Here is a 27,614-nt window from a genome sequence, read left to right as displayed (position 1 = left end):
TACGAATTTTATCAATTTTTGTACCTCACACGGGGGACGTGATGTCGAATATCGTCGCGCAGAAGTGATCGTGCAAATTTTTACGGTTTTAATGTTTTCATTACTTAATTCACGTTATACTTGGTACAAGCTAAAAAATTCTTTTCCAAACTGTAATAGTCTTCCTATCAGATACCATTCTCTTGGATTTGAATGTTTGCTGTCTCCCAGGGTACGTTACGCGACTATATTGAATGCCAATTATCGTAATCGTTTAATTACATCGATTCATTTCTTTCGGTATAAAGTGAAAAATGTCAATTGAAACTAGTACCCGCTTTCTTACTGACAACGAGTGGAATGGTATACCATACGCCAAACAGAGCGCAAATCGATATCTTCCACGCAAAAGGCCCGTGTGATCTGAAAAATCCTTGCAAGTTGTTGCTGACTTTGAAGTTATAGCAGAGAGTGCATCTTTTACATTGATCCGTATAGTAGAAAGTTTGAAATTGGCAGGATTTAAGCAATTTTACAGAATCGATGCAGTTGCGGCTGTTTGCGAGGTTCTTTAAAACTGCTGATCGTATGAGGAATGAAAATTTCTCAAACGTGCACTCTTATACGCTCTGAAACTAACGGTAAAAGTATTGACAATGTAGAAAGTAATTTGTCAGGTCTTAAATTTTGGAATGGTGCAATGCAAGGATTGCTATTGAAGTGACTATGATAAGTTGACAATAAGAAAAAAGTTTTTAAACTCAAGCCGGAATTCCCTAAATATTTTTCGAACATCGCAAACTAATTTCCCCATATTTTGCGAACTCTAACTTTCCGTACGAAGTTCAGCAGTTCTCTGTATTAAACTTCTCCAGATAACAAAAGGCCGTTTGCATTTCATTTAGAAAGGGTTTACGATAACCCTAATGAGATAAAAATTATTTACCTCCAAAATTTTTATCTCAAAGAGGAACTTACACTGCTTGTAATTTGAAAACATGAACAAGAACGCCAATTTGAATTATAACCAATCAGCAGTACGTATACGTATTCGTTTATAGTCCTGACTGCAACGAACGTTACTTATTTTTTCACAACCGGTGTCGATACGTTATACCGAACGATTAGATATAGATGAGTAATGCTACTTTTGAAATATAACGGCAGATACACGACTATACATTAAAGTATATTTACCAAAGGGAATAACATTCGTCATTAAACATTAGGATCGATGAATTGCAGTGAGTGTCGACTGCCTGAATGATATGTAGGTGAATTTTTGCATGCAGCGAAAATATAAGTGTGCCAAGTAATGTAAAGCGATAAAGCCAACAAGCCGTGTATAATAAATATGAATTTACCGCTACTGCGATACCAGCGACATGGTAATAATAACAAAAAAAGAGAAACGAAAAATTAGAGAAACTAAATATAATAAACATTCAATTCCTACGGCGCAATGCTCGTTCCCATGCCTGATCGACAGCGAACAACTTTACGTATCTACTCGTTACTTTTTCTCTAGTGTAACATGTTACTCTTGTGCATATTTCTGTCCGTTTACTGTACAATAATTGGTATCATCACGTGCAAAGGCCCAACAAGTAACTGAATATCAATTCCAAACTGTGATACCTAACACGCCTGACGCAATTCATAAAATTCGGTATTTTACATGCCTCACAATTGACTAATATTGATAAACAAATCGTGATAGAAATAAAAATATTTGTTGTCAACGGTAATTCATTCCGCGTACAATGTTGTATACAATTAATTAAGAAACCTTGGGTTACGATCACAAGACAAAATGCAGCGGGAAAAACCAGCTGCATAAAAATCGATATTCCGTAGTCGCCAGTAAAACAACGTAGAGACAAGGTTGTCGCACATTTTGGCAGAAAGGCCTTGCCGATCAAAAAATATTTTTTCTCAAAAATAGGCGAACTGACCTGCAGACCGACGAAACGCTGCTGTTATATAAAACTGCAGCAAAATAAAACGAAATAGATTTATTAGCTACAGGTTGGGAAAATTCAGATGGTTTAAAAAACAAAATTGAAGACTACAAAATCGCTTGCGATGGCCTGCTGAAAAATCTCCGGCATCATTTTAATCAAGGAATAATCAAGAGACCGGTCTGATCGCGGCATAATTTAGTCAACAAGAAACCAACATCTCCAAGCAACTATATGTATGTGACGCAATGTAACGAATGATTACGTAACAAGCCTGCGGTGCGCTGATGATGAATTGAAAAATGATAATTTAAATGATTTCGTACAATATATCTACGGAAATTAATCTTGCAGTGATTTGCGAACTGTATACGTGACGTGGGTGATGCGATAATTGAGCTTTGGATTACACACAACCGGTTATAATCACCGTACTTAAGATTATAGATTACCACGAACGTTCTGCGCTCAAATCTCAACAATTTGCACAGGAATGATGGTAAAAGTGGCGAAGTTTAGCTGTGGCAAATGAGAGCTGCGAAAGCTTTGATATTACAGATACAAAGGACGAGTGAATAAGAAGTCCCGCACACAAGGGGTGATACAAGTTCATAAATTTAAATAATTACGAACTGATTGACTCCAGGCTGACTGGAAAGGCGGATCCAGTCGAATATACGACGGTCTTCTGATCTTAGGAAGACAAGCAGGTACGCCGAAGAACTTTTTCTCGTGGTATCAAACGGCCCGACGTCGCTTCTTCACAGCCAATTACTCGTCAGGCTGATTCGTTGGGCACGCGTTACAGCATACACACATAGGTACGTTATACGTAATGCAGAAAAGGTGGAGAGGGTGAATCGATCCGTGGATCGGTAATGACGATGATACGGCGATCGAGATTTATTAGTGACAACCTTCTCCCTACTGACCTTAACGAAGCATGCCCACCCAATATTTCATTAATACCTTGTATCGTGGCGAAGGGAGGGTGTGGTGGCAGTGGCGGAGGCACCTTTGCCGGCGTCGCGGTCTCCGTTGCGGGCGTCGGGACGCTGTCGTGTTTCGAGCTGGATGCCGCCCAGGGTGTTGTCGGTACAGAGCAAACGGGGCGACGACCTCGCAGCCATCATCTCGGCACTCCGATCTCTGCACGCCGACACCTGATCCACACACCACACACCCTCAGCCACATTTCCCTTTTGTTCATCGTTTACGTTATTTACGGACATAAACAGGCTGAGTAATTTTGCGAGCAAGATCGAGAGGCGCGTTTCCATGCTCGCAAAGTGAGGTCGCGCGATGGGACGGATCGATTTGAATTAAAAAAAAAACAAATTTACACACCCTTAACCGAACGACCGTTCAAGACTTAATACATATACAGCCAATTGACCCAAGGGCTACGAAATTGTAGGTAATTTCTGTTTCGTAGTCAAATTGCTTTCGGAAAATAACGCAACAGCATGTTTCCGATGTATGCATATTTCTTTCTCTACTCGCTAACGGATGCCCGTTCAGTAAAGCGTTGAAACACGGGTCTCTAGGTTTCGACGCAAGAGTTCGTTGAAAAATTACTGGTTTAATTGGTTCGTCTTATCGCGGGACCTCTCCTTGTAAACGTCGCGATTACGTATAACCATGGTATAAACAAGACAGTAAATCACTAGGCAAAAATATGTCTACGCACATCCAAGCATAATTTCGATCTATAACACATCGTGGTCTAAACCCCATCGCTCGACCAAATTAGAAGAAAGGAAGTTCGGAGTTTTGAAGCCTTAGAACCGCGATAAACTTCGCACAGTTGTTCCGGACAGCTGGTGTTGGTCCGGGTATAAACTATTTGCGTGAAAGACCGCACGAGTCTTTTCAACGGGACGATATTGATCGTCTCCTTCATTTTTATAGACCGTATTATAAACGACAACCGAAAGAGAAAACTGTATCGTCGGTGAGCAGAACAAATATCAAACTCGCAACTCTAATACTGAAACTTTTATTTCAGACGTTGTTTCTTATTTTAGAAATTATTTTCAAAACCCGCACACTCACGCATGTTTCTGGGGTATGAGATAAGCCTGAAATTTTCTTGTAAAAATCTTACCTGAAAATCAATCATTTTTTTGCTAAACTATAACCTGAAGCTATATTGCCGATCAATTTATTTCCCAGTTGTGTACACAGATCAAGCGTGTAAGGTCATGTAGGGTCTAGACGACACTGTACCGATGCTTACTGTTAGCTACTGAGCGCGTTTTCTCTGATAGACATGCTGAAAATTGATCGGGAAAATTTTGTATGACAGTCAAAGAAAAAAAAATTATAAGGTCATTTTTTACAGTGCCAGCGCGATGGACAAACTCTTGATAAAATTAAACAACTCAAAACAAAATGACAAAATTGTACTATTCAAATTCATCGACGGTATTTTCACGGATTTTGAAGGAAAATATTCCCCACCGAGGTGATAAGATATGTGATAAATAAACAAACAATGGGTTAGGAGAAACAAAATTTTTACAAAAACCTGCCAAAAGTATCATGTAATTTTAGAGGCACACAGTACAGTTAATCAAATAAAAAGTGGTCTTCTTGCTTTTTTTCTTAAATTGATAAATTAAACAAAAACAACATGTACAATAACATAAATTATAGTTACATAAGTATATATAACGTATTAACGAGCAATACATACCGATGAAATTTATTTGTTTCTTGCTTCAAGTATTAATTTCATAAATATCACGGTTAGGTGTAAATTCAAATGCATACGACATGTTATATCAGTCTGCGATCTGTATATCATATATATCTCGATGATAAATGCAATTAACTGGATACTACAACTTTTAAAACCCACAAGAACTTACAGTTTTCTCCATTGATGGGTACATTGCGTGATAAATAAAAACTTGAGCCTATAATCCAATCTTAAAGTATAGTATACAATATAGTAAAATTTACTCGTCATGCAGTGTTTCACTTTCCGTTGATGTCATGCATATTGTTATAGGTATGTGGCAACCGGTACTATCTGAGTTTAGTACGTTACATGACATTGTATTCGAACCAAAAGTGAAATAATAATAAGAATAATGATAATAGTATAAATATTCAAATAATAATGACAATAAAACTAGTACTATATAATAATGTTAACACTAAAATGAACTGAACGAACTATCGTAAAAGTGATCAAAAATCTATCTAATTATTAATATCTATTGTACATTAATACCGGCGAAGCAATAGTAGTTTATTTTAGCAATAACAAAGGCAATAAACATAAGACGGTAAGAGTTTAAGAAAACCACAATTATAGTAATAATTATAATAGAACAATCACAGTACGAGTCAGAGTCAAAATTGGAAATAAAATTCACCTAACAAATCCTTGGATCATATTGTGTAATTATACTGTGCAGAGTATAGGTAATTATGCGGCCAGTATATATACTCAAAGCACTCGCGTGTAATTCGAATACTTTTGTAGTGGATCATCTTTAATACTCGGAGCTCGGTGTAACATATGCAATGCATATCCTTTGTACGTGTAATGCCCCCCCCCCCCCCCCTCAAAAAAAAAAAACTAACTACACACAACAGCCAGGAACTACTTCCGCGCATCTTAAACGATGCAGCACTTCAGCAGATCGGTAAATCGTAAAGGTTTTATCGATCATTCGCTACAATCGTATATTGATATAATACTCTGTGATAAATTACAAATTACGCGTTAAATTAATTCTGTTCCGTTGGTGTAGCGATGATACATGTGAAAATGTTGAAAAAATGTTGTCTAAAAATAAAAATAAAAATGAACGTTTCTAACTGTAAGGGAGAAGAAAAAACGAATATACCGAAGACGAGGGAACCTCGAATTTGTCAGAAACTATGACATGATCAAACTATCTCAACATCGGCAATGATCGCTATGCGATTGGAACGCGGAACGTCTTCGGAAACGTTAATGAGATCTACGGAACTCCGGGGATATTCCGGTTCGCCAAATGTCGGGCTATCCCCTGAGATATTGGAAGGCGACGGATCCGCGTCTTTATGAATAACTTTCCCGGCGAGATCCGGAGCGTCAATGCTATTCTCGAGGGGCTCGTAGAACCCTGGCTTCACCGATGGACTTCTACTGACCGACCTTCTGCTCGGCTGACCGGTAACGACGACGGAAGAACCGTTTCTCTCTAGGCTTACCTTGTTCAAGGCGTTCAACATCGTGTCCGGCATGTGGTCCTGGATCATAACCGGACTGATCAGGACCTCGTCAAAGTCGCAGGGCCCAGCCCAGAGGGCCTGATAGACGGGCTCACGCTTCCTCAGGACTTGCCTGTAATTTTAAAACGGAGAGCATGATCATCGGTACGAAAGAATTATCGTCGCGGGTTCGGGTGAAAGGTTTATCGGACAACACGGTGTTGGGATGGATAGAAGGAGGCGTGATAATCGGACGAGCGAATTAGAATAGAGAGACTTCCATGCTATGTCACTGTAAGAAGCTATGCAAAGGTGGTGTGGGTAAAATTCAATCAAGATTACAGATTTAAAACGGACACACGATACATTGTCAATTATACCAACCTATACGGATTCATTACTCCATCATGCAGTGTTGGGAATAATAAATAAATCGCTATTTACGGGGGACCAGGAATCCTTGGAGATGTTTTATGTACGCTGCATTTCAGTAATGTTAATACTCCGACCGTGAGTAAATCTACATTTGTGTACACGTGTGTATGAAAAATTAACGACGTTGCTGAATTTTTAACAAGCTTCGTATACATTTTAACTTCGGATTCGTTAGCCTTTTTAAAAAAAGTTCTACGGTTATTCTCTATGCAAATTGTTAGGTTTTCATGGTTACTGCAGTTGTGATATACGACCGTTTATGGAAATCGGTGAAGAACTTCAAGTCAGAGGAAAAAGAATTTTTCTTCAAATAAATTATGCTAATAACAGTAGTAAGAAAGGAAAAAAAATTAGAATCACCTCAGATTATTCTGACGATTTCCATACACGAATCTAGTTATTGGACTCGTGTTGAATTCCGTACGCTTTTCGAGCGAACGGTTCCAGAAAATGTGCGTGTGCTACTCGCAGAAGCCAGTTCAAAAGGCATTTGGATCATCTCAGAGCTTAACGTACGGATCGTGTGAGTAATACTCCAACGATGCGATATGAAGACCGCATAAGTTAGCGGTTATTCAACTGTTGAAATTCTTCGCTTTGATACCGACGCCACACGATATTAACAATAGGGTATTTGAAAGACGGAGGTGATTGAAATTGAAAACTTGAAAGTTTCAAGGCTTCCTAGTCTTCCACGTAACTCATCGTATAAAGGCCTTTGAGGACTAGTACAATACTTCGTATAGATGGGGTCGAAGGCAAACACGGATGGGGGACGTAGGTTGAAAATATTATAGAGGAAAACGTTGCAGTACATGGGTACGACACGCGTGAATAAATATAACTAACAGTGATAAGACCCATGGTTGCATGCTGCGAGTCTCCCCAAGATGCATAATACCTAGAATATATTTCCTGGAACAGTATGATAATGTAGTATACTTAATCGTGATAAACATACCTCCAACGGGACTCATACTTTTGCCTATAAATAAAAACGTGTCAGGTTAATTGGCGTTAGTATCAACATGCTAGCGTGTCTTTGTTTCTTATTATTTCTATGCATTTTTATCCAAACATGAGAAGAGTAAGTTTGCATCGAAAGCGTGAATTCAGCATTCGAAAGAAATTTGCAGAATTCCAGGGGAAGCCAATTCTCATCTAAAGTTTCTCAAGCAATCAACTTTTCTCCGCGAACAACGGAAACACACTTTCAATCCAAAACTTTTCCATGTCAAGTAAAGAACAAGCCGCCTCCAGCACGAAAATTTTTCCCGACAAGTATAAATTTTTCTTTCTCCTGTATACGATACAATTCGTCGCGCGAAGTAGAAGCTGCAGACTCACTCGTTCTTGTTAGTATGATGTCGCACCACGTGAATTATCCTTCCTGGAGGATACAGCGGTCTGTGAAGCGTCAGCGCGATCCTCGAGTCGCTCGGAACTACCGTCTGAGATCTTGCCTGGTCCTTGTCTCTTTGGTACTCGCTGATGCAGCCGCCAGCCTCAAGGTTCGCAGCTGAAGTCGGAGTCGAACCGCATCCGCAGCACATCACCGAGCATGCGATCGTTTTCCACTGAGAGAAGAACGACAGAAGTGAACGCGAATTCACAGTACATGAAAGCCGCAGGAACTGCGACGTCGAAAAGTTGGAAAGACGCGAGATTCTCTCTCACGTCTGCCGTACGGTAGAAATTTTGGCAAAGACAAAGGGTCGGAGGGCTGTTTAATTGCGGGTCTCTACCTTCGGGTCAACGCTCCTTTTGATGGCGTTAATGAGGTCCGCACGAAGGCTTTCCATTTGTCTGAGTCCTATTCTTGGAACGACGTCCTTACCGACAACGACGGACGTGATAAATTCCTGGGTATACTGCTGGGCAGGCATGCTCAGAAGACCGCCGGGCGGAGCGAAAGAGAAACATAAGAGATCCTGATATTCCTGCCTCAATAAAATTGCGAGAATCGCTGCGGTGCCAGCACCCAACGAATGCCCGACTAACGTCAACCCGAACTGATGCGTACCTCTTGTCGGATCCTGCGGGAGTGAGAAAATTATGAACTTTATCACCTGGAAGACGCGGAGAAATTTCATCAGTCTTTTTACGTCGCGATAATTAAAGCCCGCTAATTCCACCGGCTCTGCAGGCGTTACTTCCAACGTGTCTGCACTTTTACAGCCTGGGTATGTCGGAATGAGAAGCATGTGATGTAAAGTAAGATCGTTGAACGGTTTGTGAAAATAACTGACTTTGGCCAACGCTCTGGCGATGATTCCTTGCTCCCGCAGCTTCTTTCGGATATACTCGGCCGCTTGCACCATCCCTTTGTGTCCCAGCCAGTCTTCCCTGGGCGGTGATAACGGCAGTACTTCCGCCTCGGCGTTCAAGTCGGTTATCACGTCCTTCATGCTGAGAGTACCACGTATACTAACCACCACCTGGATATGGATCGGCCATTGTCAGAACGAGTTTTTCCAGGTAATACGAACAGTGTCTGTTCCAATGGCGGAACGATACTAAAACGGAACACGTTTCGCATTCCGGTGTCTTCGTACCTTTTTCCTCGTGTAATCCAGAGCGACGAAGAACGGCGTTTCTCCAACGTCGACGTGGTAAGTCGCGTAGACGACTTCCACCTCGCCAACTTCCACCATTCGTCTAAGTGCCGCATAATTACACTGGCAGCAATTGTCGTCGACGACTGTCGCCTCGTCATCGTTTCTTCTGCACGGGAAACAGCCGCACCTCAATCTGGGAAATGAGAATAACCACACTCACGAGGCTTTCTTTTTCTAATCATCAAGTTCCGCCTCAGGGTTGAACACCTTGCAGACACGAGGCCAGCGTGCAAAATGCTTTAGGTGTAAAATTTCACAATTCTTTCTATTTCAGAAGTACTTGAAATTGCTGAGTTTTTATTACAACTGTTACAGAGCCTCGAAACGTCTTCGAACAAATTTCACGATCGAATTGTCACGATAATTCTAACTGTCGGCAGAAAATCAAACAAATATCAAGGTCGCTATTTTTCACGTTTCGTTCCAGTTTAATTTCTATTTTTCACGCATACAAAACCACACAGTTATTCGGAAAGATTTGTGTGCTGTATAAATTGACACGCAATAAAAATTACGCTTCGTCTTACCTGGTGCAGAGTTGACACAACCCAGTGGAATGAGTTATGAGGAAAATTGGCCAGCCGTAGGCCGCAAGAGCGAAATGCATGTAATGAATGGCGGCCTGAAAGTGATCAAGATCACCGTCTTCGGTCAAGGATAAGAATTTGGTCCTCGGGGTGACTGGTACTCCGGAAAGAAATTCGTACGTGTCGTTTTTCCTCTGCTTGACTATCAGCTCCCTCTCGATCTTCTGAAACTTCCTCAGCAGTACTAATCCCGCGACAACATCCGACGGTACAACGTCCAGGTCCCTGAAGAAATCACTCAACAGTCGGGCGATGTCCGCGAACGAATTCTGCGCATGAGAAATATACGTTTATAGATGCATCACGTTTTATAGGCCTCAAAAGCGAACGTCCAAATACGTTCTGAAACAATCTCAAAAGCACAGTAAACCCGGCCCGCAACTCACCCTGTTCCTGTCCGAGTTTCCCATGCAGCAGAACAGTAGCCTGCATCTGTTGTCCCAACTATCCTGATAAGCTCGTATCACTTTTCTGCACTTATCAAAAGAAAAGAAAAGAAAGAAAAAAAAAAAAAGAAAAGAACAGAGAGAACGGGAAATTAATTAAATTAAGTCACGGTATTTCTAATCAAGACAGATTTGAAAAGCTGCACGGTAATGCGGATCTGTAAATCCGAATATGCCGTATAGCCGCGTTATTACCGCTGTCTCCAATTCCTGTTTCTACTTCCGCTGCGCTTGTAGTGTAGCCTGCCACCACCCCGCGTTTCCGCTTCCCGCATACTCCGCTGGTATTTCTTCATTTTAACCCAGGATCGGCCGGCAGCGTCAAACGTGCACCACACCGTGACCAGCACAGAGGCCAACACGCACCAGTTCGAAATCACAAGTCCTGATCGCATTCAATCACAATTCGATTAGCAGTTGATTTCAATCGAGGGTAGTTAGCCGCGGAGGAAGTTTTTAATAATTGACCCGACATTGAAAGCCGCTGAAAATTTTCCGTTTTGTTCTTTTTTTTAATTATTTATTTTTTTTTTTTTGATGCTTTCCTTTTTTTCTCTTTAACGAGATTTTGAAGGCCCGCGGCGTTTCAATTATATTAACTCACCCAAAATAAAACCCTTCGCCTGGTCAATCGGGCAGGTACTGTAGTGTTTAACCAGCCACGCGATACCGGCGCAGAGCCATCCCATCTCGACGATCATCACCACTGTAAATTATGAAACATTAATACGTATATGTGGGTAATATAAGAGGAAGCTGAACGATTCTAGAAACTGTACACAAATTACGCTTTAATATTAACTACCTCGTTCAATTTAATCGGCACGATCTTCGAAGCTTTATAAAACGAACGGAAAACCCCGCACCGAAGGCAATTGATAAACGATACCTAAAGGCGAGCTACCCTTTCCATGATATTGTAATCCCGATAGGCTTCGGGTATGCAGGGTGGCATTGTTCCTGTGCCGTAAACCTTTGATTCTGTATTTACCGCGATCTGCAGAGTATACACGAGAAGGCGAATGAACGCGTGTTGTCAGTTAGGGAACAACAGACCTCGCTCAGATTTAATCGCACCGGCGTATATATATATATATATAAATAAATATATATCTAGATGCAGATTATCTTTAGCCGTTCCATTGTTTCGGTCGTATAACGGGTCTAGGAACCTTTTAATCAAGAAGGAACGAGCTCACCGCGTTTCGAGCGGTCCGTTTTTGCGGCGAAAGCAAAGGGCTAACTGTCGGTGGACGAATGGATAGCAAAAAAGTCTGGCACAACTTCGGTGCGTTGGAGGGCTCGAGGGGTCGGATCCCCAGACTTTTGCAACGGGAGTAAACCACCGGAGAATGGATGGAGCTGAGAATGGGGAGAGCAATCGAAACGCGTGATCGGAAAGATAACAACGCGATTCGAGCATCGCGTGAATTAGCACTGCAAAGCTCCGGCAAGGGGAAAATGCCGAACGCAAAAAAAGTCGTTATATAAGAGAGCCGTTGACGAAGAAAGCGAATATCGCCGCGTGTGTGAGGAACTGCAGGCTGGGGCCAAAACCCTATTCGATAAATCGATTTCGACGCCTTTCCGACCGTACAGATCTGTCACGGTTCACTGCAGGCCCCGTGACAATCCCTCTCTCTCTCTCTCTCTCTCTATCTCCCTCTCTTTCTCCCTCTTTCTCTCACTCGAACCTCAGGGCGAATTTCAAAGGTTCCATAGTATTTTGAACGACCTTGCGACTAGTGAGCGAGTTTCCAGACTCAACGACCTTTCGTTCGCGGATCAGTCGAGGCCGAACTTTCATCCGTAAAACATTCATAATGCTATTACGTTATTGAGAGATCGACGTAGTGCGACGTAGCCGGCGATGCGACAATTTTCAGCAATTGCATCAGACATTTACTGCGCTCGACGAACCGAATATTAGCTCACAAACGGACTCGAATGGCGCGGTGAAAAATAAGAAAAAGAAAAAAATCCGTGCCAAATCGAGATAAAGTCCCCAAGGTATGCGGATGCCAGGGAAATATCGGCGATATGAATGAATGAAAGAGAGAGGAACATTTCATGGAGACCCGAATAGCAAACACATGAAAATTCGGAAAATTTCATTCAACGTTTTCCGGTGGAAGCCCTAAGTTCTTGTTTCTCTCTCTCTCTCTCTCTCTCTCTCTCTCTCTCTGTATTCTGCTGCTGTTGCTGTTGCTGCTCTTTCCCATCCCTATACACGATACATACCCCTCTCTAAATTTTTTTCCTGGATGCGATTCGCTCGTCCATTCTTTGCTCGGCATTTACTCTGCCCTGATTTAAATTGACACTCTGCACGTCGTCGTTCAGACAACTGCATTCGCACCTTCGAATTCGAAAAATATTGCAATGATCGAATCGATGATAGATTTATGGATCACGGAGGTTCGACCTCCTGACCTGAAAGGCCGTAACGACCGGGTAACGTATCAGGCCTGAAAATTTAAGCGAGGCGGTAAACTTTACTGCTGCACTTTCAGCGTAGACCAAATGACAATAACGTGGTTTCCGAATCCAAGTTACGGGTATTCTTGGGACGCATATTGCTTCCCAAAATCGTTTCACAGAAACTTCCCGGAAGCAAAACAGTTTTCTCCCGCACGTTATTCATATTATACAATCAGAGTTTCAATCTACATCACGCAAAGAGCGAGCGTGCTTCGGTCTCCAGAATACATTATCTTTCGACGTTGGATTTCAAGCATTGGGGTGAAGTAAGGACAAAAAATTGGGTGTATGAAGATATGAGGTAAAATGCATGGGAATTTCGGTGAGAAAATGAAAAAAAAAAAATGTGAAAAAAATATGTGGAAAGAATCAGAATTGCGTCTTTGCAGAGTGAGGATCGGGTCAACAGTAAAGTAGAACTAATAAAAACTTGCTGATCAGATCTATCCAGCCTGGCATGGTGCTCGATCCGTATTTTTTCGTAGCGAAATAATATCTACCGTTTTTTACACCCCATCGTGAAACGCGTCGTAAAAAAACCTTCTTCTTCGCGATCCAGTGAGTAACTAGGGGGATGAATTTTTGCGAGAGAATTTATACGCGTGACACAGTAAAGCTTTTTTATAAAAATATCGATTTCACGTTCAACATGCAGCCTCGACGCACACGATCTCCCTCGTAAAAACGATGTTACACAATTTATACAATCCCTGTGTATAGTAAAAAGCGTAATATTTCATTACGAAAATCAGCCAAGCTCTTAATTGCTTCACATCGCTGCCGACACGGTGAAATTTCGTTCGCGAAAAACGGAGATGTGCGTTGAACCGAATCGTGTCGAGAAGGAGCGATGATTTCGGACGCTCGGTGCCGGCGACGAGCCTCGTTTGGAATGGGACGGTTAGGGAGCTAAGGATTTGCAAGGACTCGGTGGGCCTGCCAAGGAGCAGCAAAGGCTGACAAGGGTCGGAGGGCGAAGGGGTCGAGATCTCCCAAGAAGTCAGCGCGGACAGACTCTCTTATTAATATTCGTCCCTCGCTTCCGGAAAATCGGGAAAACTGTCGGGGGAAGGAGACGGACTTAAGCCTAAGCTCTTCGTTAACTTTTCGGGGGTGTAAGACAAACGAAATCCCAAGGATCACCGGTGTAAGACAGCGGCCGGATTCCAATTTTGAAACTCTCTTCATTTAGTTATAATCACCCTCGTGTGCGTTATTAACGATCGATCTGAAAATCACCTGTAACGTGGCAATACAGCTGGCGTAGCTATATGTGTACAGTGACGATTGAAGCATTCGCGCCGTTTCCAAGCTTCTGTGCTTTCGAAATTTCGAATCGAACCATTTTCCAAGTTACATGGTCGATATACCATGGCTGTGCTGTAAGATCGCATCTACCTACCACGACGGTTTTTACAGTGCTGGCCCTTGGCCAAGAGCAAATCCGATAGTCTGGAATGAACAAACGAAGCGAATATTTAGAAGCACTATACGCTGATCGATTCGAGCAGCCCGGACAACGGGAAATCAAATTAAACGGTTATTTGTCTTGTCGTGTTTCACCGTGCTCCGCATCGTGAAAAGAGAAAACCTCAAAGACTAACTCGTTATATTCGGTAACTTTGATCTGTGAAACTGATCTTTCATCCGCTACCGTTTTTTGAGACACTCTAAATGAAAACGGCAGTGGTTCGTTGGAAATGGAACGGCAGTGTAGTACGATTAATTAAGGGCGGATTACTCGCTTCAGCTCCGACACATAAGGAGCCGATCGATCCGCGAAATGTCAGCTAATGTCACTTTGTCATTTAGGGTTTAATGGATGATCCGATTTGCGGGGGAGGTGCAGGTGGGCATAATAACTGCGTTACCCAAGGTTCACGGAGCGATTGTGCGCAACAAAGGGCACGGACTCGCGGAGGACGAGAAACGGATGAAAAGCTCCTCGAAGGCATTCCTTTCAACTACATTACGTCGCGTGTCCTTACACGACGAACCGCGAAGAGCGAGACTTACACAGGCGAAAGTAGAGATAGTACTGCATCGGCGCTCTCGGGGCGGTGTCCAAGATGCTCCCTCTCATCGCGAGGACGGAGATTGACAGCTCCACGACGATCGAGATGACGAGGATCACCATATATCCGAGGACGTATTCCCACAGGAGCCGTACGCAGCTCACGTTGCGGTCCCATTCCAGGACCCCCAGGAGGACGCTCAGCACGATGACCCTGCAGGAAGGCAAAAGGGGATAAGAGTTGATCCTGCTTCTTTTTTTTACAACGGCAATGTTCAATCGAGTAAAAAAAGTTTTGTTTCCTCAAAAAAACTTGCAATTTTATCGGTCCATTTGTCAGAAGAAGAAAAGGAAGAAGAAGACCGGAAAAATAATCCGATTCCGCGTGTTCCTGTATGAAGAAAGAACGATGCTACATCAAATTCACCCAAGTCACTCAACAATTAGAGTGAGTTCTAGAGGGTTGTCAAGGTCCGGACACTCGCTAATACGCCTGCATGCAGAGTGTAGACCACAAATTATACCGCAGAGCATGTAGAGTCTGACCACACTCCGTGTTCACGGATGCTGGGAAATTCGATGCCAACGTTTCAACGTTCGTCATGACGGATTGTCTATATATATATATATCCTCCGTCCTCCTGTACATATATATATATATATATACACACACACACACCTTTCAGAATATCTTGGTATAAAGTAATATGGTATCGGTAACTCTGATGCGCGGATAGAAACACGCAGCTGCCGCACCCCTTGGAATACGGAATTTCCTTCTCAAGAGGAAAAGCGACTGCAGAATTTAGTGTCGTATCAGAAGTATGATGAAATTGCGGAAAACACTTTGGCCGAATAGAATAAAAGAATCGCTCGGATGATTATCAAATGAATCCCGGGATGAAATTGGTTTCTTACAGTCACATTTTCTTCAGCTGCAGTGGCGGTTAACCGGATCAATCCGGGGAAAAGTTTATTAACAAGAAATTAATAAAATTGTACAGGATGCGTATGCCACAAAGATTGTTTACGTTGATTGTCTACGAACGATAAACTTTTATTCGAACAATCAAGCGTGATCGGCGTATCTTGAAAAACAATCAAATCGCGTTGGCGGAGTTGCCCAACACTTTTGTTTACAGGGGAGTAAATAAGCAAAATTGGTGATGATCAGAAGTAGAACACAATATTCTATACAAAATTCTATAAGTAAAATATCGATCGGTTCGGCATTTAATTCCTGAAGCAAAAAATTTCCAAACAAGAATCAGCCTCCATTTTTTATTTGAAATTTACATTTTGCCGCAGCAAGAATTATCGAGCTTTTCTTCGTTGTCTCGTACCGAGGCACACTGGCGGAATCAATCTAGTCGACTAGCTTCCGACACACAAGGTCTCGGAGTCTACGGCTTGTCGAATATCCAGTAGGGCATGTTCTACAAATTTTGTCGCGAGTTCTGCTCGATCGTGCGTGAGACCTTCGACAGCGACATTTACGACATTCCCGTTGTGAGGCCAGCCGTGTAGCAGCACTGAATTCGCTTAAAGTAGATCTTCTTCCGATAACTCGTACAAGCATGTACGTTCCTTGTACGTCATAGGTGAATTTGAAACAATCCAAACCCTGTATTATTCGTTTCGTAATTGATGCAGCTTTGCTTAAATAAAAGAAGCAAAAAAGATCGACTTCGCATCGTTCCACAAGGTCGATTTTTCAACCAGCTGCAAATCTTTTACCCTGCAAATTTCGGCACCTGGTCGGGGGTATACGAAAAATCAAGGAATTTTCGTATCATATACAACGAGCGAATAACGAGTTTGAGTGAGGGCGATTAAATAGAAGTCCATGATGCAAAGTTTGAAACTAGAAATCGTGGTGAACGGGTTTTGAAACATTAGAGGTCAACAAGGTAGCAGAAACTTTGAATAATCGGCATGTTTGGATTGCATTTGAGAGTTATGTTTACGTAAATATTATATAACTATAAAGTCGCAGCGGGAAAATAAAAAATTGACGGTGCGGCCCCTCGTAAAGTCCCCTCTTCGGAAAACTGAATAAGCAGTTTATTTTCATCTACTCAACAGTTCCGACTGTTTAACAATGACAAATATGTATCACAAGTGGGTAGGTAAACCAATTCTGCTGAGACCAAAAATACCTTATATACAAGTGGTCACAAATTGCCTTCACGAACTTTCGTTCCCCCGCAGTACAGTCGGGCTCTTTACTTCAAGAGCTATTTAGTTCCCGACCATTTTCCCAGCAGGCTCTTAAATTTTTGTTGAACCATTCTTAGTTAGCCAAGGATTCACTTGAACCTTAAGAGCTGAAGATAATGGAGCAGTTTATTTTTGAAATCCCACTTCCTCGCGAAATTCTTCTACTAATTTAAGGTTCCGTGCCTCAATAAGAAAAAACGGATCCCTTATAGGATCACTTTGTTGTAGATCCGTTCGTCTGTCTGTCTGTCTATCTGTCAGGACCCTTTTTCCCAGGAACGAGTAAAAATATCGAGTTGAAATTAATATCAGATACTAAGGTCTACGATCCCTTGGAGGTGTAAAAAATTCAAGCTTCTAAGTTAACTCAATCAAAAGATACGGCCATTAATATCAAATATTTCGATAATCGAAAAATCACTCATCAAAACCTATAAGGTACTTCCCATTGACCCATAATCATGAAATTTGGAGAGAGGCAAGGTCTCACAGCACTAGTAAAAAAAAAAAGTCCAAAAATAGTGAATTCGTAGTTATATCATGCAAAAAAAAAGTAATTAAGTTCGTACAGAACCCTTACAGCGCGAGTTCTACTCTACGCTTGGCCGATTTTTTTTCTCTCCCTTTTACCAAATTAGATTTTTATTCAACCGACTCTGATTGTGAGTAAAAAAATTTCCCAGCCGACGTGTTTGCCCAACTCTCCGCTCTCCCGCTAAATTATATACCTGCGTTGACAACGGACCGTTGAATGCCGTACACGCGCCGCTAGCTCGCAGCTTGTCAAATTACCACTCAACACATTGCGTATTTTGACAAATCGGGGCCGCGCACAGAACCCTCGCAACATTTCGCCATTTGCGGAGACCGTTACGCGATGCACGATTCCACGACCGGCGTGTGTATGTGACTGGAACATTCACCTATATATACCTATAATATTATACCTACGTCATATTATAGCGCTTCCTGCAAACCGAAGGAAAATGGAACGCAGGAACGTTCCAGGCCATATAATTTCGCACCGCATTCGCCTAGTTGACAAAACTACCATCTTGTCACGTACCCGCGGTGTATCGAAGAACGTGTCTCTGGCAAAAGTGCGGTTTTATATGGGACAGAATTTGCCCCCTGTCCCTCCGTTTCATCCCTGCAAGCCCATTGTCCGTTCGTCATCGTCGTTTTGTCCCCGGAATATAAAGGTGACTATAACGCGACCACGAGCAAAGGCTCGTTCGTTTGACAGCTCGCGTTTGATAAATTGAGCTAAACTAACCGTAAAGGTGAGCGAAATTATTGCGGAAAATGCCTCGCAACTCCCAAGTTCCATCTCGTTAAAATCAATTTGCCGAAGCCTGCCCCCCCTTTCTGGAAGAACCACCGCACTCATCCCGGTACTCGCTCCGAATTCTATCCTTCGGGGAAGACCCATGTACTACCCGAAATGGCGGTGCGGTAGACCAAAAGTAAATTTATGAGCCGGGAGCTTCGGCCTTGGATGATACTTTGGTGATGAATCCTTGTAAGCTCCGAGGAACACTTCTACTCAATTCTGCATTATACTGTAATATAGGACGACGAAACAGATTCAAATTTTGCAAACTTTGCAAGCATCGCCAAAGTGCACGTTTTATTACCTGCACTCGGAAAAAGTTTGTCTGATCAGCATGAAATAAATTTTTTCTACGTTGCTTTATACGTTGTAATCCGTCGTAATGTGCTTTTCGCAAAAAGCTTTGAAGACAAGGTTTGAAACCGCGTATTTTTCACCATTCTTTACATGCAGAATACGACTTCGTTCCAATAACCTGGACCTGTGATTTTTCTAACGATACTAGTCTACATCTGCTTGATATTCATACGTGCAGAGGCACGTTTTCCGTTTACCTTAGAATTTTTATGTTCGAAAAATAGGATAAAGGAATGTGAATAGAAATGAAACACAAAATTTCTGACCCTCGTCAAAACATTCGACACGCAATATACCGAAAATAATTCCACAGCAGTGTTACCTATCGAATTGAAGGTGTAAATTTATATGTGTTTCCATTCTCAGATTCGTATGATTTTTGTTCCGACAATTTGTTACTGCGAGATAAATTATCGACGCGAGTGGCTCCGGATATTTAATTCGCTGTTCCCGCAGTGCAGTGTAAAACAAATCGACACTATGCGATGTATTTGACGGATCGTTTATGTATATCAAACTTTGCAGTATCTGCGGAACAGCAAAGTGCTTGGGATAGACCAGAGTGTGCGGGGAAGAACAATTAAGGAAAGAAAAATAGAAAAGCGATAAGAAGAGAGCTCTGCTTCTCGTTATACCAAGAGTTGCAGAGTTAGACTTATCAATCGTAATCGACGTCGATAAAGAGGTCGCAAAACCGATTACAAGATTACTTACTTTGAATAAGAAGATGTAAGTGGATCGAAAACTCGGGCAGCGAGTAGATGTAGCCATGAGTATGAAAAGTCACGAAAAAAATTAAACAAAAAAATTGTCGTACTTAAGAATAAGGGGGAATACAGTTGTATAACTTGGTAAAAGTTTAAATCTCAAGAGTTGCGAAAAGCCTGAAAGGTTGATAATGGAAACTAAAGGCGAAAGCTCTAGCTATACACGTACAAGCTTGTACAAGTCGGGCTTCACACGAGGCGTACGAATCGATCACTGTATAAAAGAATTGTAAGTATATTTGTCTAAATGCTGTTGTACCCATAAAAGTGCCATTAAAAGCACGTGGAAGCTTCATGCTAAGTGCTATTTGATGCAATCACAATTTTTTACACTTAATTATCTTCTTATTCTAATTTTAATTGCTTCATTTCGCAGGTATCTACCATTTATGAGAAATAGGTACACGGTTGATAGTATACATACATGTGCCAGTAGTATGTGAAAATTAATTTTTAAGATAAAACAAACGGAAATTGGATAGCTTCTTTTACAGTACGATAAGTGATAATTAAATAATTTCTTCGATTTGACAATAACCATACCATTGTACCTGAGATATACGCCGTGTTTTCAAAGACATCAAATACCCTGCGTTATTAAAATAATCACACACCTCTGACATTATTCATGATATTGACAAAATTGCTGTGCGTAATAAAATAATTATGTCAGTAGCGCAAATCTCGTGGTTTTTCGGCAAAATCGAGAATCCAAAAATAAGTGACGCAGCCTAATTTACGACTATTTCTCTGAGCGCACAAGCACAAGCATTCGCTATATACGCCACAGACGATCATATTTCAGCAACTGAAACCGTACGCTTTCGGACAAAGACAAAATAAAAAGAGGTCTGCAATGGTCGAGTATACATTACTTCGCAAGCTGCTATTTTATTGTTTCCCTTTTTCGTTTGTCTCTCTTTTTGTGCCACGTTAGCGTCTAACTAATTTTATGTTCTCCGTGTATCACCTAAGCCAAACGATCCTATCACCGATGAGCTGTTACTCACCATTGGGTTTAATCGAATGAATATAAATGAACATCTAAACGAACGAATACAATACATCGAATCCAATAAAATGCACTGTTCAACAATTTCCCCCAATCATACGACTATTAAAGAATCGAGCGGTGCATCAGATGCTTCGCAATGCGTGCAGCAAAGTACGGTGCGGTATAACAAGTCCGTAGAGAGACAGTGCGAGGCAAACAGGTCCACAGGTGTTCGAGGAAAATCGGAAGCATGCCGTTCACGCGGTCTCACGGATGTTGCCCTGAAACCAGGTGGGGATTGCGTGCGAGGGGTGGCTTGGAGCGGAGCGGATTGCACTACGGGGTCGGATCGGAGGAATAGGAAGCAGAGGCGGCGATGCGGGGGTAGCGGCGGGAAGCGGGGAAACCGGGGAGTCGACGAGTCGTCGAGAGAGACGGCAACGCGAAGGGATGCGATGCGAAGGCTGGGGTTGCGTAGCGGCTATCGATTTGCCTTACACCGGGGTAACGGCGGCGGTATAGTCACGGTGCGACAACCCACCCAGGCGTCGCGACGCCCGACGCCTGACGTCCTTCCATGCGGCCTGCCTGACTGTGCCTACTCTCGCCTCCTTTTCCTCCTTTCCCGGCTAATCGTGACTATAGCGACCCCTGCGCGGAAAATGCGCCGCAATACCGTTGCGAAGGAGCGAAGGGAAACCGCTTGATTGAATATATTTGCCGATGAACCGATTGAGTTGAATCCGATTGCGAGAGAAAGATTGCAAGTAATCGAGGAATTTGGAAATTAAATTGAAATCAAGTCACGTAATGATCCTTTTCTCGTTTACGTGATTCGGTAAATGTCGATACTCTGCGGTGTTTCTGACTGTTATATGTATAATACGAGTTGAGAGTGTGCAGATACTTGCCAAGATTTTACTACATCGAGGAATCTTTCTTAGAAAGCTCTCTCTAATGGGAAAGAGATAGAGAGAGAGAGAGAGAACAGGCAGTGGAGGAAATATAATTATGAGAACTTTTGGACGTCGGAAGAAGTCGACTCGGAGGGGGAAGACGGAGAAGCCATCTTACGCAACTCGGTTGAAAATAAGAGGTCATGGGATGAGAGAGAATTTCCGTGAAGAAGTTACAGGGGATGAAGAAGTAGATGATTAAGTTGTCGATTTTTTTTAGGGTGGATTCAGGTCGCGCGAAAAAATCGTGTCTCGTTTCGAGTACGAGCAATGAGCAGATTACACCTAGAGCTTTGCAGAGAAAGAGAGAGAGGTAAACAAAGCAGCAAAAGGATTAGCTAGATATAGTTAAGTCAGCGACGACTTACTCAGTCGGTCTGGATCCTTCGCCCGGGAAATTCAAAAACAAATCTATTATGCAAGAACGAGTGAAAAGTGAGAGTGAAAGATAAATGAATTTTCACAGAGATTTCGTATCGAAACGAGAATGAAAACCGTCGACGTGCGAGTGACAAATGGCATTGAACAAAGAATTAGAAAGGCAGAGAACCGCGAGGACAGGGAAGTATTAAATTTCGTAACCTCTGACCTTTGCGAAGGTTTAAGGACGAGGCTTTCTTATCCTTCAGGCGGTGTGTGCGAGATGCCGAAACTGGACAAAGGTGAAAAGGGCGGGAACGCTTTGTGCATGCGTTTAAGAAAAACGGCGAGCTATAAATTTTCACCGAATGGTTGAAATATACATTTCGTGAAAGACACAGGATCGTAGCCTGAATCCAATCGTCGCAACTCACACTTTCGCAAGATTACCACGACGATTTTACACGCAAGTGACGCCGCCAAGGAGCACAATTTCCGCAAACTGGCAAGGAATGCAATGTATAGGTATAATGTAAAGTCTGGCGGAACGTTAATCGAAATCCTGTCTCGGAGTTGGGTGCAGGATAAGAGAACCCGGTTTCATCATCGGAGAGATTTGTCCTCCGCGTCCCGAAATCTCTGGGTCGAGTAAATGACTTCACTCTATCCTCGGCTTGAGAATAATACGGGGTTCGGATGGAGAAAAGAAGAGGGGCAGGAAAGCTGGCGAAGGGTTAGAGCATATCCATTTCTGGTTATTGGCTATCGGCTACTTTCACACCGGGTATCGTGAAGCCCGGTAAATACATGGTGCGGACTTGGGGTGCCGACCGAGGGAGCTGCAAGATTGCTCAACTCCCTGTGAGAAATTTATGGAGGCCAAGATCTGATTTTCCGATATACGCCCGCACACCTTAAATACCGAAAAAGCTCGTCATAAGCTCCGAAGGCACTCGGATCTGAATCGATTTTGAAGGGAAGGCGAACGGCATGCGATACCTGATTCCGTTCGCGTTCTTGTTTTCCAGGAATGCGCTCACCGTCATCCCTAAACTTAACTGGTCCAAGGCATTTCGGCTAAATACCTTCGCGCTTAAGCTGCCGCAGATTTTTCGTCAAGGTTCGAACTGCGAGGATTCATGGGGCACAATTTAATCGACTTAATTCGCTTCGAAAGGAGCTATTAATAAACACAACAACGAAAGAGTCTGAATCTTGTTTTTCTGTGCATAAAAGATCTGATTTTGAGAGGTAACCTTAAACGTTCCGAGTTACGAGTATAAGGCAGATATATTATATACATGTATACGCGGTTATCACTTAATAGGCAATCCACGAAATGGCGAACATAAAAGAGTCGAGCGGGTGAAATCAAGTAGGACATCTTTCTAGGACAGTCGTGTGGGCTTGAAGATCGACCGGTGGTGATTCCCTTTGGCCTCTGGCTAAGAAGGAAAAAAATATATTATGTACGTAATAAGTCAAGTCAAGGATAAAACCTGCCGGTCAGTATTGCCCCATATTATCTACGAAATCGTTCCTTCAGCGTGACCCAAGAGAAGTTAAGAGAACTTGAGAGAGCCACAAGATCCCTGAACGATAATCAAGTTTTAGTTTTATTTGTTACGACGCTGGCTGGCGGGAATTGCAAGCATTCGTCTTCCGTCCATACCTACCCTATCCACTTCTCGAGCGAACCTTTCCCTCGCGAGACCCTAATGAAAAAATACATCCGTACGGGGAAGATGAAAGTCCCAAAGGTCACAATCGGAAGGTCGGCGGCGGGTCTGAGTTCGAAAGAGGCGAATTTCGGAGATGAAGTTTCACGGAATATTGAAATTTTAAGAACGACGAGGATACGTCTTTCCGTGTGAGTAATTCCCTGTATTCTCAATACTCTTTCGTCATCCTCTTCCCCGCCTGCTCTTTCTTCTCTCAAATATATATCCCTCCTTCTCCGGGGAGAAGCTTTTCATTGAAAATTTACGTCACAGTATATGCGAAAAATGTATTACAAGGAGAAAATTTAATCTCGTTTATCAGAGTCTGAACATTTGAAAACCTCCAAATCGTACAACAGCTGCACGTATCATCCGTAGATCGTGAGATTATGCAAATTTTCATTCAGTTTGCTGTTTCTCCAATATTCGCACGGTCGAAATATCACTTTTCATTTTTAACGTTTCTTCCAACGCGAGTTCATATGGTTCAAGGCTATCGTTGCCATATTTTAATCAAGCTACAGTGCCCGTTGAGAATGACAAGAAAAAGACCAGCCCTTGAGCCCCAATTGCCTCGTATCGACAGGGTGACAAATGGCTCGGATAACGGGCCCTTTCTTCTACACCGGTATCAGCCGCACACCCGTTGCGTCTGCATTCCTCTACATCAACGTCAGGCCTGGTCCCTCGTGATCAGTACAATCATGTAAACGGGGGAATTTCGGAAGAGACACGATGCCGTATAATCTGTATCCATTGCAGCGACGAGACGTAGCGCGTATTTATGAGCCGATGAGCGCGTGCTCGGAATAGATTAAATCATACGTAAAAACGTATTTTTTTCATTCATTGAGGAAGGATCGAGCTTCGTCACCGAGTCCACGTTATAGTTTCGAATGGGGCTGTTTTTGAATCGACTATCAGCTTGAATCTGGCTGGCTTATTCCGAGCAGCCCTAGAAATGTGCTGCAGTAGCTCCGACGTTGCGTAAGTAATTATTTTCCGTCCGTGCGGGGCGTAATTTAATTAAACATTCCGTACGTACAAGATCCGCAACCTCTGATTACGATCGGCTGGATCTCGAGCTGCGATCGCTTGTCATTCGTGTACCTATTCAAAATTCGAAACAGCGCGTCCTTGCTAAACGATGAGTTTACAGAATTTAACATCAATTTGCCAGCTCCGTAATTTTTCCAATATTCTGCACACACATCCGGCCTTAGATTTTACACGGCTGAATGGAGACAAACGTTGCTGTTATCGATCACTTCGAGTTAGTGGCTTCCACATCACTTTTCACGCCAATCGCTCGATCCTCTGGATAAAACGCGAGCGGTGCACTAACACGCGTACAAATTACGGTTACGAATGACCAACAATCCCGTTACCCAACAGTGACGATGTAACAAATTGTAGAGTAGTTAATCGTTTGGCAAATTCTGTATTGCGAGGAAATTTTTACGTATTCGCTTGTTGCAGCAGAAATTCATTATCGATTACGCAATGCGGTTATTACTGAGGTTTCGCAGTGCCGCGTAAATTATAAAATATTCCTCTCTCAACCGATTGCCCCGATCCTCATAGACCATCAATCAGACCGCTGCAAGAGAAATGGCTCCTGCTCCGAGCCGGAGGACCAAAAATTTATGGATTCGTATTCCCGAAAGGGGAGCGAAAGTCGCAGGGTGCGGGTGTAGGTATGGATCTCTCGAAACCTCCCGAACCAAAATCATTCACTCCAGTATTCATGAGCTGTATCACAGGTATACATGTAGCGCAACCTCCCTATCCCCGAATTCGCCTGTGTATGGGAATAGAATCACGTGAGCAAAAGATGCTTGACTTATTCAGGAAGAATACTCCATGAAACTCTCATGAGACGCCGACGAGTACGAACAACAAGCCTTACTCTGAGCTAGGGTGAATATTAGGGTGAATTGCATGTAGAAACGTTTGGATTTCAAGGTGAAAAGTCGTTGCCGAGTTGTCTTCGGCCTCGCTGCCGAGGCAAAATCTTCGAGGGAGAAAACTTGGTACTCTTTGTAACAGAGCCAAAGACGCGAGCATCGGAACCGGCATAATTATGCAGTTACGGGCATACGTATCGCTATAATATACAGTTCAATTTTACTGAAAATTAGTTGGATTTACGTATTTATTCTGGTACCCGCTATACTGAAATTTTTATAAATCTACGCCGAGCTATACGTCTCTGACTTTTTCGATTATATACAATGAATAAAAACGTTTATAGGTATTACACATATATCACAGTTAATGTTTTAATTAATCTCATTTGCGCGACTGACATCATTAACTTCAAATGTTTTCACGCAGCTGTTCGGACAACAAAAACCGCAAGAAAAAGCACGGAAATTCCATATAAAATTGCAGATTTATTTTCACTTCCAGAACATGTTGACGCAATATTAAAAAAAAGCCGCAATACCACATGTAAACGCTGACGGCCACACTTGAGGAACTTAGCCAGCTGTGCGGACGCCTTTGTTTCCTCTTATAATGAGAGCGGTAAAAAATTTGCGACAGATTACGATAGCTAAATTTGCGATGTAAGGGCTGAAGTAGAAGCTCGCCTATAGCCGGGAAGAAACTCGAGAAAACTCGAGAGATTCGAACAACTACGGTGAACAAGTTTTGAAGGACATTCGAGTGTCCCGGCATCGCGGCAACAAAGTATAAGGGACGTTTCGCGGTGAATAGACAAGTCTCGCGGAAATCCAGTGTGGGTACAAACCGAGAGGTGAACACAGCGCCCAGACACAATGCCGAAGTGAAAGAAAGACTTCACGACGTGACAACGGAGAGAGTCAATGACACTCGAATGTTAAAAGGTGAGCGTCTGCTGGTGCAGGCGGGTTGACCCCGAATGAGCTGACAATGAGTGACATCGTCCCTGCGGTGAATAAGGCGCCGTGACAGGAGGAGAGACCTATCGGGGTGAAACGTAACCCGTCGTCAGACCTCGTCTGGAAGTCTGAGTAGATATCCTGAATGAGCGCTCGATCGACGCTTTCGGGGTTCGGGAAGCCTCGAGGCGGGATGAATGTGCCTACATCAACGCAGGGAAAAAGAGAGGTAGAAGCGAAAAGGGCAGTTTATGAAGAGAATGCTGAATGTGTGGCCCAGAGCGGAGGGTGCAGTATCAATGATGTCACGCAGCCGGGTCTCTCTCTCGTGAATGAAGGTGCAGGACGCCCGGTGTTCTCGTCAACGGAAAACCCATTTTGTAGGTTGAACAGCGGCCCGCTTAATTGCGCCTGCGTTTCGGGCATGAATGAAAGTTTTCGGCGTTCGCCACGATCGCCGGAGCTGCTGGCTGCAACCTTCCAAAATTCAACTCTGAAGGGATGCAGGGTCGAGCCAAGTTTCCAAGAATATTGCTAATCTTCAAGTTTACTACAACGAATTCCCCTTAACGCGTTAGAAACTTAAGTTTAGTGTAATAATGAGGCAAAATTGTGAGGGAATAAATTTTGCAAAAAAGAGTTCATCAGGTTTCATACTCGGAGTAATATTTATAGGAATGTATTGAACGCAACGAATTGGTAGATATTACCGTAAGTCGAAGCTTCATGTTTATTGTAAAAAAAAAAATTATATTCAATCAGGCGTGCCCTTAACGGCAGCATTGGCAAGCCTAACGCGACGTGGCTGCACGCTAGGCGAGAAGATATTGAATTTACCGTTTGTCTGGGGAACCTGATCGTATCTCTCGTGCATAATGACGTTCCATGTCAGTTTGTCGCTAAAAGCCTACATATTCTTCATAACATCACCGGCACTATGGGCGAGGCCTGTTATACATGTACGTACATACCTACTTACGGCAAAAGTATTCCCGAAGAATATTACCAAGTGAAGACTACGCGTACGGTAAAACCCATGGGGTGAAACCATCGCGCAAAATCTCCCTTTTAGACAAAGGCTCGTTTACCATATAACGAAGGGCTGGCTGCGGCATGGCGGCACCCTAGCTTCTGCACTGCAGCCTCCCCCAAGTTCACGAAAATAGAAGCCTAGCGAGTGGGTGAAACGGCAAAACGAGGCGGGGGTAATCTGGGTAACCATTTGCATCGAGCCGCTCCGAGGGTGCGAGGGGCACTTGAACGTTCAACTGTTGATGACGTATCCACTGCCTGCAGGGGTGGCTGC

At 42.9% G+C, this 27,614-nt stretch overlaps 1 protein-coding gene across 18 annotated transcripts in view; it reads right to left on the bottom strand.

Annotated features, from left to right (window-relative positions):
* The window catches only part of LOC107222713 (diacylglycerol lipase-alpha), a 45,939-nt gene that overhangs the window by 3,171 nt on the left and 15,154 nt on the right, over positions 1-27,614 (bottom strand). For 12 of the 18 annotated variants that reach the window (XM_046738271.1, XM_046738277.1, XM_046738276.1 and 9 more), the window contains 11 exons: positions 14,736-14,947; positions 10,843-10,944; positions 10,434-10,623; positions 10,179-10,263; positions 9,733-10,061; positions 9,143-9,338; positions 8,837-9,025; positions 8,333-8,623; positions 7,935-8,164; positions 7,549-7,572; positions 6,153-6,285 (listed from right to left, as the gene is read on the bottom strand). In XM_046738271.1, coding sequence (XP_046594227.1) covers positions 6,153-6,285; positions 7,549-7,572; positions 7,935-8,164; positions 8,333-8,623; positions 8,837-9,025; positions 9,143-9,338; positions 9,733-10,061; positions 10,179-10,263; positions 10,434-10,623; positions 10,843-10,944; positions 14,736-14,947 — 1,981 coding nt within the window. Of the gene's footprint in view, positions 1-2,909; positions 3,140-6,152; positions 6,286-7,548; positions 7,573-7,934; positions 8,165-8,332; positions 8,624-8,836; positions 9,026-9,142; positions 9,339-9,732; positions 10,062-10,178; positions 10,264-10,433; positions 10,624-10,842; positions 10,945-14,735; positions 14,948-27,614 lie in introns of all 18 variants that reach the window. The other 6 variants (XM_046738282.1, XM_046738284.1, XM_015662196.2 and 3 more) reach the window with 5 other exon arrangements.

Source organism: Neodiprion lecontei, chromosome 4, assembly GCF_021901455.1.
Source record: "Neodiprion lecontei isolate iyNeoLeco1 chromosome 4, iyNeoLeco1.1, whole genome shotgun sequence".
Classification (NCBI taxonomy): Eukaryota; Metazoa; Arthropoda; class Insecta; order Hymenoptera; family Diprionidae; genus Neodiprion; species Neodiprion lecontei.
Note: the sequence above shows the minus strand (reverse complement) of the source record. Positions and strands in the feature narration are given on the sequence as shown.